Source organism: Lemur catta, chromosome 7, assembly GCF_020740605.2.
Source record: "Lemur catta isolate mLemCat1 chromosome 7, mLemCat1.pri, whole genome shotgun sequence".
Lineage (NCBI taxonomy): Eukaryota > Metazoa > Chordata > Mammalia > Primates > Lemuridae > Lemur > Lemur catta.
In genome coordinates, this window is record NC_059134.1 from 41,809,924 (window position 1) to 41,820,277 (window position 10,354).

The window sequence follows — 10,354 nt, forward strand, 5'->3', positions numbered from 1 at the left end:
ATATCTGCTTTTATGTTATCCTATGTACCCTCTACTTCCAGCCACGTCAGTTTTAGTTGAGACTATGGTAAAAATGATTACTTTACCAAGTTTTTTCTTTCATTAATATTTCTTTTTGATGTTTCTGTACTTTCAGGGCCTCTTTATGCCTCATATCTGCTTTTCTTTTCCTTTCTGCTGCCCGCCATGCCAGTGCATCCAAATCAGGTTCCTAAAAACATACATTACTTAAAATGTCATGTCAGACTATTAATAGAAATGCATCTCATTTGATATCAGAAGTAACCTTTCAATTTTGTCATCCTCTTCCTACATACAATAGCAGTGTTTCCCAAAGCATGGTAATGATATTACTGATAGGGACAAACAGACATTTTAATTTAAAGTAGGCCTGTAGCAGAAGGAAAGCCTGAGGCCAGGAGTTTGAGATCAGCCTAGGCAACGTAGCAAGACCCCGCCTCTACAAAAAGTTTAAAAAATCAGCTAGGCAAAGTGGCACTTGTAATTCTAGCTACTTGGGAGGCTGAGTATCGCTTGATCCCAGGAATTTGAGGTTACAGCAAGCTATCATTGTGCCACTGCACTTGAGCCTAGGTGACATAGCGAGACCGTAACCCTTCAAAAAAAAAAAAAAATCAACGTAATCATTTCACATATTATTACAGCAATATAAATAGAATATCAAACTACTTAAGACATGGTCACATTAAGTAATAAAAGAGTCCATTTAAGTTGAAATGCCAAATATAAAGTAATACAGGTGGTTCCCTAGTTAAGGGTAAAAATTGGAAGTCGGTATTCAAATGATAGAGGTTTGGGAAACGCTGCCCTGAAGCACAAAGTTAATGGTGGACACATGAAGCTATAAAATTCTGAGGTCAGAACTTAAGGCTATTACTAAAAATGCAGACTAAAATCAAAAACCAAGGCATAGATTGCCACATTCTCTAAAGATACTTTTTTGTCTCACTAGTTGTTGTCAAAGATTTGCTTTCTTTGAAACCAACTTGTTTATTGTGTATGACTGACTCTGGGACTGCAGACTAGCATTTTCCACCCATAAATCACAATAAGCAAATCAAAATAAGGTCAGGGCGCAGTCTTAAATACTAAGTCCTACTTTGCCTTTCTGAAAGTCATCAAAGAATTTTTGCTATTTGTGAATGAAATCCAAGTATATATACATTCAACCATACATCTTTCGAGGTATCAGGAATGATACTCAAATAGGAAATCTGATTTCATCCCACTGAATCTGTCCACAATGCTGGAGATAAACAGCTTCTGGTTCAGAAAGTTATTATTTTATTTACACGATAAGTACCAGAAGAGAATACTGCTAATTTAAACATCATAGGAAGACAGATTTTGACATGAATTTTACTTGACATGACTCTTACTAGGAAACGAACATACAATTATTCTCAACTTATATTAAATTCATTAAAAAAAAAAAAAACCAAAAAACCTCAGGCTGCCCCAAACAAATTCTATACATGAAAACATTTTTTATCATATAAGCATTCAACAACTATAATTTACTTTTAACTAGTATTACTGCCACAATCAGGTAGTCAAATAAGCTCTCACTCACATTTTCTTTGGCCTGTTGATGTCCTTCTCCCATATTTCTTAAACTTGCCAAATATAGTTTTTCCAAGTTCTGGATTTTCTGAGTTTGTGATTCTTCCCATTCCGCCCTTAGCTCCTCTGCCAAACGAGTAAATTGCTGATTTCTCCTCTGTTTTATATCTTGTCTTATCTGTGAGGCGATGTCTCTTTCTTGTTCTCGAACCTAAAGAATATGTATTTAACAGATTGTATGAAAGGAGGTTTTATTTTTTTTTTTTTAGAGCCCAAAAAGCTAAGAATGGTTTAAACGTTTTTAAAAAGCTATCTGGAAATAGGAACTCAATGAATTGTCTTTAGGTGTATCAATTCTCTTGAATATTCATCTTATATAAGGACTATGTACAGCAGAAAATCCAAGTGATGTAGAAAAAATAAAAATCTCAAGACTACTTCTAAAGTCCCCCAGCTGTATTTTTTTCCCTCCAAAGCACTAATGGGACTGCCATTATCATTCTAATAATCCAGAAAAGGCTAAAATGATAAAATACAATCCAACAAAATCTATAGCCCAGAGGAATACAGAGAGCCAGATGAGAACCCCATTTCTGTGGTACGTCATCACTGATTCTAGACAGAACAGTACCTAAAACATGCTTCACAAAGACTTAACTATCTTACTTCTAGACTTCTAGAAAAGGATAATCTACAACTTCCTAATAAACTTGTTTCAGGTAATACTCTTTCCAATAAGCCTTCTTCAAAGTTATTCTAAGCTTCCTGTTCTAATCATCATCAATTACAGATCATTTTTTAAAAACGTTATTTTAAGAACTATTTTCCAATATTTAGTGAAATAATACCTATCCTCCAACTCTTCTCCAATCTACTTATCATCTCAGCCTATTTATCAAATGTTCTAAAACTAGTGAATACGCAAGAACCAAGAGTCTTGTACAGCCAGAAAAGATTTTTAAATGCAACATTTAAAACATTCTAATTTAAAAAAAATACAAATAATTTGGGGAAGGCAAAGAATTTAAAACTTTACTCCCAATAAATCATACCTGTAGCAATCTTAGTTTTCGTCTTCTTTCATAATCTTCCTTCAAAATTAAGGCTTCCTCATTAGGACTCAATCTCAGCTTGCCAGCATTCACTACTTTTCTTTTCATTTCTTTGTACTTTACATATGAAGGTTCTGAATTTTTAAAAAAGAAAAATGTCTATAAAGATATATACCATTAAAACAGGGCAGCAAAGATTTTTAAAATTCACGTTAATATCATATGTATATTATATCTTTGACATTTAAAGGGTTATATACATGCAAGGAAATAATTTGGGTAAACAAAGTCCAACTTATTTATAAACAGCAATTATATATTCAGCACTGTTTTAAATTTTTATTCATTTTTTATATTTTGTAGAGATGGGGGTCTCAAGTTCAAATTCAGCACTTGTATCAGCAGTACTCAGATGAGAAGGGGGAATTTTCAGAATCATTCAGAAAAGATTTTCCCCATCTATATATAGGTTATTATTTACCTAGAGTATTGGGTAAACAATAATCTGACTTATTCCTGATTGGCATTTCCAGAGTTTACTTAGCTTAAATGTAAAATAGCACAAAGATTTAAAAAGATGTGTTAGCACAGGATACATTTTTCACAACTACAATTTAACACTTTCAAGAGCTTCTGGTCCCTAGATTCAACTGTCTGTTGTATATAACTTGATCACCAAGTGTCACTTCATGTCATGACATCACATCAATATCATGTTCTATACTCAAAACAATCCTTCAATAATTACAACGATGCAATTTTTAAATGAATGACCATTAAAAATCCCTTGTAGAAGAATAATTCTGTTTCGATGTGTCAAATGTTTAGATTCTATAATCTATTCTTCTGTTGCTACTGTTTATGCCTGGGGTGTTCTCACTCTCCTCCCTAGATTTTAACATGCTCCTATTTGGGGTAGTATGGTGGGGAGAAATGGAAAGAATATAATATGTAGTTTAATTTGAAAACCCTCCTCAGGTAATTCTGATATCAACTTGTTTCTACTGTCACCATTTCTAAACATTAGACACTTAACATCAGTACACAATCATGATTTTACCTGAGACATGTCAACATTTCTTAGGTCTCCTCAATGACCAGGTAGACAATCTGAGTTACTGGATACTTACATCTTTCTGAAGCTAGCTTAAAGCCCATGTCCTCCATAAAGCTGTCCTCTAGTAATTCCTGTTCTACTCACTCACCTACTCCTGACCTGGCCACCTATGGTGCATATTACCTATACATGCATATGGGGACTAAGTTTATGTTGTCTTGGTATTACCTCCCCTAGGTTTTCAGTTACAGTTTGTCCCTTCTAGCTAGATTTCTAACAACTCAAGAATGGTGGGTAGTTTTTTAAAAATTTTAATAAATGTAATAAATAATTACCAGGCAGTATTTCACATACTATGGATGGACACTGTTTTCAATCAGATGTAAAAAGAATAGGGGCTGGGAGACCGAGAAATTACCTAATAGGGACTAATACTTTTCCAGTGACTTCTCCACCAGAACGTAAGCTCAATGAGGGCAGGTATGGTCTTATTCATTGTTTTATGTCCATAGCCTAAAAATAGTGTCTTGCATGTAAGTAGGTACTTTAGTAAGTGTGTTGCCTGAATGACTCACTCATTGAGTTAATTCACATAAAGTGCTACATAGGTATACACAGTCATTACTAATATCTTCTATACGACTCTAATGTCAAAAAGGAATACTGCATTTAAAAATCTTTCAATGCGTCCTACTGGATACTCACAAGGCTTTGTTAAGGGTAAAGTGCTGATTATTCTTCTCATTATATATATTTAGAAACAAAGGCCTCTTGGGCTAAAGGTCCTGTCCTAAGTGACAATATCTAGTGGCAGAGCCAAGGGAAGAATCTGGTTTTCTTATTTCAAATGGCTCCTAACTTTCTGACATGCTAAAACATGTGGAGTGGGAAACATTTTATTTAAGCTGTTATTTTTTGCAAGTTAGGACCGAAAAACAGAAGAACTGAACAAAGAAGAAAAATGAACAAAATTAAATTTATTCTTTATAATGTGTCTGAAGATTCACTCATATTCAAACTATTAAAACTATTTTCTGATGAATGTCATAGACATACCACTGAATGAAAAAAAAACAGCCAGACACAAAAGAGTATTCCACTTACACGAAGTTCAAAAACAAGCAAGACTAATCCATGATAAGAGAGATGAACATAGGGGTTACCTTTCTGGAGGTTATTAACTAGGAGTGGGCACAAGGAGATAGCTGGGGTGCTGGGGAGATTCTATATTTTGATCTGTATGATGGTTACACAGGTGTATACATATGTAAAAATTCCTCAAATGACACACTTAGATTTGTGTATTTTATTCAAAGTTATACCTCAATATGAAAGGAAAGAACTATGATTTTTTCAGATTCTTTTGGGTATCCATCATCTCATATCAGATTATAGGAAAACATATATACATTTATTATTTTTAGCTCCTAAGATGTAACAGAGTAACTTTTGTGTATAATTTTTAAACTTATTTATAAATAATTTCAGATTTAGAATTCTCATATACCCAGCTTCTCCAAATGTCAACATCTTAAATAACCATAGTACAGCGATTAAAAACCAGAAAATTAACCTTGACACAATATTTTTTTTTTTTTTTGAAACAGGATCTCTCTCTCTTGCCCAGGCTAGAGTGCAGTGGCATTGTCATAGCCACTCAAAACTCCTGGGCTCAAGCAATCCTTCTGCCTCAGCCTCCAGAGTAGCTGGGACTACAGGTGCATGCCACCATGCCCAGCTAATTTTTCTTTTGTTTTCTTCTTTCTTTTTTATAGAGATGAAGTCTCACCCTTGCTTACACTAATCTTGAACTCCTGGCTCAAGCAATCCTCCCGCCTCCCAAAGTGCTAGGATTATAGGTGTGAGCCACTGCGCCCGACCTAATACTTTTAACTAATCTATAGACCTATTCAAAATTTCTCAATTATCCCACTAATGTCTACTTTCTGGACCAGGAACTCAACCCAAGGACAACACGGTGCATTTGCTGTTGTGTAACTCTGGGTCCTCCAATAAGCAGATGCTAAAAAGGGGATTAAACTGGCAAGGATTTTTATCACGGGAAATGCCTGTGTGAGAGAATGAGAGGAGGGAGCTGGTAAAAGCTAGAAGCACCTCAGGCTTCAATCCAAGTCTGACACTGAATGAAAGAAGTACCTAAGAATGGGTTGACTGCCCCTTAGAGAGCCCTGTAGTCTAAGAAAGGTTCAGAAAGACCTGTGGGGAGAGGCCCGTATTTGTATCTTTACCACTCAGTCATTGGCTAGGAACAGCCCATGGGAAATATGGCCACCATGCAAATGGGGGTTTCAAAATGCAGGAGAGGGAGGTATGAGTCACACTCTCATGACTGCCAAAGTTGTCATGTGTCCTCTAATCTGGGACAGTTCTTCAGTCTGTCTTTTCAAGGCCCTGCCATTTTTAAAATACTGGCTAGTTATTTTGTTGAATGCCCTTCAATTTAAATTTGTCTAATTTTTCTTGTGATTAGACTGAGGTTATGCATTTTTGGCAAGAACCCCACAGAAGTGATGATGTATTCTTTTCAGCGCATAATACCAAGAGGTAAATGATGGCAATATGTCTTACCACTGGTGATGTAAATTTTAATCACTCGGTTAAGGTGATGTCTACCAGGTTCCTCCAATGTAGCTAATACTTTTCCTTTACAAGTATCTGGTGAAGAGAGATAGTTGAGGCTATAGAAACACGTTTTTCATCATACTTTTGCCCACTACATTTAGTATCCAATGATACTACTGTGGTGTTATCAAATAGTATTTCCTAAGTCCATTATTCCTTCTACACTTATCATCAACTGGAGTTCTACTCGAAGGAAGTTTCCCCTGCTGCTCCACTTACGTATTACTTATTTCCATAAATATAGATTTTTAAATTATACGTTTTATTACTATCCAATAATGGGGATGATGCTACTTACCCTGCAAGATTTTGTCTTGAGGATTTTATCAAAGCACCTGCTACACGATAATCACAAAATACTAAATTTAGAAGATTTGGGTTCAAGACCCAACACTGCCACTTACTAGCAGGAAGACATTGGCCAAGTCACCACAGTCTCACTTTCTTAAACTGTATAAAGGAAGTAATAGTATCTCCCCCAACAGGTTTGCTCTGATTATGTGATTAAATCAGTGTGACATGCCAAATACACCCTAAGTATTAAAGACTCAAACGTTTGCCATCGTTTTAAAAGCTGAGTTTTTGACAGGTCTTAATACCTGAGGAATTAAACGCGGCAAACACCAAAAGAGAGCGCGCTTCTTGCATGAAAAGATTCTAGGCAATACTGTTTAACAGCCACCAGGTGCCAGGCCCTGCCCGCAGGTGACCTGGGGGAAAGCCTGCTGCAGCAGCAGAGGCCCTCGCGGCCGCCCCCCGGCTCGGAAGCTCAGGGACCGGCGAGGCTGCGGAGGAAGCCCGCGCGACCCAACCCCGGGAGGGCGCGCGAAGCCGCTCGCGCACAAGACCCCGAGCAGCCTCTCGCACCAAGCTGTCGGTCTGGGCCCGACGCGCCTCCAGCCTGGGGGCTCTTTACAGCCGCAGCCCGGCTGCAGGCAGGGCCCGCGGCCCGCGGGCGCCTGAGAACCGCGGGCGGCGCCTTCCTGGGCTCCCCTTCCTCCGGGGCACACCCCCAGCTCCTGGGCCTCAGGGAGTCTCGCACTCCGCCACTCACCTGAGGACCCGGAGCCCGGAGTCAAGAGTTGTGGCTCTGAGCAAGCCGGCCTCCGCAACCCCAGCGGATCAGCTGCCCAACAGCCGTTTGTGCGCTTGCGGGGCAGCCATTGGCGAGCCGCCGTCACTTCCGTCATTCAAACCGCCCGCCAATGGCGGGGCCAAACCGCGGGAATCGGCCCGGTCCCTCCTCCCCCGGGGGCCGCTGGGAAGGCCGCTCTGCTTTAAAGCCCGGCTCCGCGCTCCCCGCGCACGCGCACTAGCACGCGCCGGCCCTACGTAGAAGCCCATTATTTGTCAACCTACCAAGGCTTGGAAGTTTTACTTCCTCTCTTAACGTGCTCCTTTTACAGATCAGGAGACAGAGGTCCGAGAAGGGGACGAGATTTGCCCAGAGTCATAAGGGTTTTAAGGCCCCATCATGAAGATATCTTGGGATATGCATCCTTTTATGTACTGACTACACAATTCATTGATACTATGATATTACATGCAGTTAGTGTCTGATAGCTTTCATTTAAGGACTCCAGCTCATACATCAGTGAGCTATATCGTGTTACCCTTTGCCTCCAGAGATCCGATGTAGCTAGAACATGTCAGGGATTTATCTGCTGTAAAACAAAACAAACAAACAAAAAAAAACTTACAATTAATTAGGATGAGCACAGGTTAATATTTATTGAGCATCTGTTATGTGCCAAGTACATTGTGCCAGGTGCAGGGGACCTGAGGGTAACTGGATTATGACTGCTATACTAGATTTTGCAGTTTAGGGGGTTAAAAACAGAAGGAAGGAAAGGATTAGAAAATGTTGGGTGGACATGGGGAACTGTGGACGTGATCAGATCTGGCTGCACTGTGGAAGAGGTCAGAGGGAGTGAAGAATGAAGACAGAGGCAGGGAACCTGATTAAGATACCACTGTAGGAAATGAAAGATGATAGCAATGAAAATGGGGAGAAGTGGGTAGACTGCACAGGAAGCCAGACATCAGGAATTGGAGGTTACCTGGTTATAGGAGGCAAAAGAGAGGAAGAAATCAAACATGATGCCCAAGTTCCAGAACACACAGAAGAGGAGCGAGTTTTGGAAGGGGAAGTAATGAGTTAAGCTTTGAATATTTTGAATTTGAGCTGTTTATGAGATACCTAGACAAAGGGATGAATTCCAGAAATATTAATATTTAGGAGACAAACAGTTGACTGTGAGGTTGAGGGAAAAGGGAGAGTAAAGTTAATCTCACAGGCCACTAGCTAGGGTGGCAATGTTGATTCTTGATTCTCAAGGGAGAAATCAAAAATGGGAGTTAAGCGGGCAAGGCAATGACCTCAGCTCTGCATATGATGAACTTCATGTGCCTGTGGGACATCCAGTAATGTGCTATAAACAGATGAATACATTGGTAGATAGCACACAGAGAGAACTGGGATAAGCATAAAGGGATTTCCTTGTTACATGAGTAATAACAAAAGCTAGAAGAGTGGATGAAATCACTTAGGGAAAATTTGCAGTGAGAAGAGCAATGAGCAAAGGACCAAACTCTGAGAAACATCAAAAGCTGGAGGAAGGAACTATCAAGCACACAAAGAAGAAGCAATGTGACCCTACCTCAGATTTACAGACTAAGAAGCTGAGTTACAGAGCACTTGGCCAAGAACACATGTAAATGAAGGATGGAACCAGGACCAGAATTTATGTCCCCATCCCAAATACCAGGGTTCTTCTTCTCTGCCTTTGCCCCCATTTCCTGTCATACTTATCTTGAAGAATAATTGTACTCATTTTAAACATACTCTTCAGCAGCCTCAATACAGATTCAGAGATATCCTTCTACACTCTAAAAAAGATGTGCCTATTATATCATGCCTTGCGTTAGGTTTAGTGTGTGGTCATGGGTTCACAATTCTTTATGTCCCTTGCCATTGTGACTGACTAAGGATGGGTACATGACCTAAATTGGGTCAATCAGAGTCTTTCATAGGAATTTTTCTTATTGGAGCCAGCAGAGACGAGTGTTTTTCTCATCTAGGCTTATGTTAGGATATGACCCTGGAGCTTTCTCCAGGAAGTTCTCCACCATGTGGTCCCCCACAAGCTGGTCTGAAAGAGTAAGTCTGACAGACAGCAAGGAACACAGAAAGAGAATCCTGGCGGTGTTGAATCCCTGGTTCCAGAAACCCCTAAGGTCAGCAACATGCCTGTCCATTCTAAAGGCCTTGGAATAGGAGCCATTAAATCCTTCCTTTTACTTAAGCTGCTTTGAAGGAATTTCTGGGTTTTTTTTTACAAATTAAATGAGGCTGTAGATTTACATTTAAATTCTCATAGACAAATAACATCTGGGCATCTTGAAGATAATATAGAATAATGGTTAAGATCTTAGACCTAGAGTCAACTGCCTGGATTTAAATTTCTGGCTTACCAACTCTGTGACTTTGAGCTAGTTACTGAACCTCCCTAAAAGTCAGTTTCCTCATCTCTAAAAGAGATGTTGTAAAAGTACTCAAAAGATTGTTGTGAGGTCTAAAGCTCTTAAGACAATGCCTGGCACAAAGTCTACAATAAATGCTATTTTCTCTGGCTCATATTTTAATACATTTATTTTAGGTTACAGAAGAAAAGAAACCCCCAAAATTGTAATGTGTTTATTGGTGTTTTTGGTTTGATTTTTAATTAGGTCCTTTTGTACATTATAAGCCTAGGGAGAGGTAGGTATATTTAGCTTCTAGTGTTGTTAAGCTGTTGTGAATGAACATCAATAACCAGTGATAGAGAGGAAGAGTTGCCCTAGGCAGTAATGACATTAGTGTCATTTCCATGTAATGCTGCCTCTATTCAAAATGCAACTGAAGCCATTTAGGATTGGAGCAGTTTAAAAGGATTCTCTGATGGTACAGGTTTCACTGTTCTGAGTTCACTTTAATCTTTATCCACATCCAGTATGAGAACTGACACTTAAGTGGGAA

The 10,354-nt window shown here is 39.0% G+C and overlaps 1 protein-coding gene across 4 annotated transcripts in view; it reads right to left on the reverse strand.

Annotated features, from left to right (window-relative positions):
* CEP295 (centrosomal protein 295) overlaps nucleotides 1–7,496 on the reverse strand; it is a 49,735-nt gene extending 42,239 nt beyond the window's left edge. The window contains exons 1-5 of one of the 4 annotated variants that reach the window (XM_045557121.1): nucleotides 7,391–7,496; nucleotides 6,283–6,369; nucleotides 2,637–2,770; nucleotides 1,595–1,795; nucleotides 87–211 (exon numbers count right to left, since the gene is read on the reverse strand). In XM_045557121.1, coding sequence (XP_045413077.1) covers nucleotides 87–211; nucleotides 1,595–1,795; nucleotides 2,637–2,744 — 434 coding nt within the window. In that variant the 5' untranslated portion in view covers nucleotides 2,745–2,770; nucleotides 6,283–6,369; nucleotides 7,391–7,496. Of the gene's footprint in view, nucleotides 1–86; nucleotides 212–1,594; nucleotides 1,796–2,636; nucleotides 2,771–6,282; nucleotides 6,370–7,390 lie in introns of those variants that run through there. The other 3 variants (XM_045557120.1, XM_045557119.1, XM_045557122.1) reach the window with 3 other exon arrangements.
* Between the last annotated feature and the right edge of the window lie 2,858 nt (nucleotides 7,497–10,354).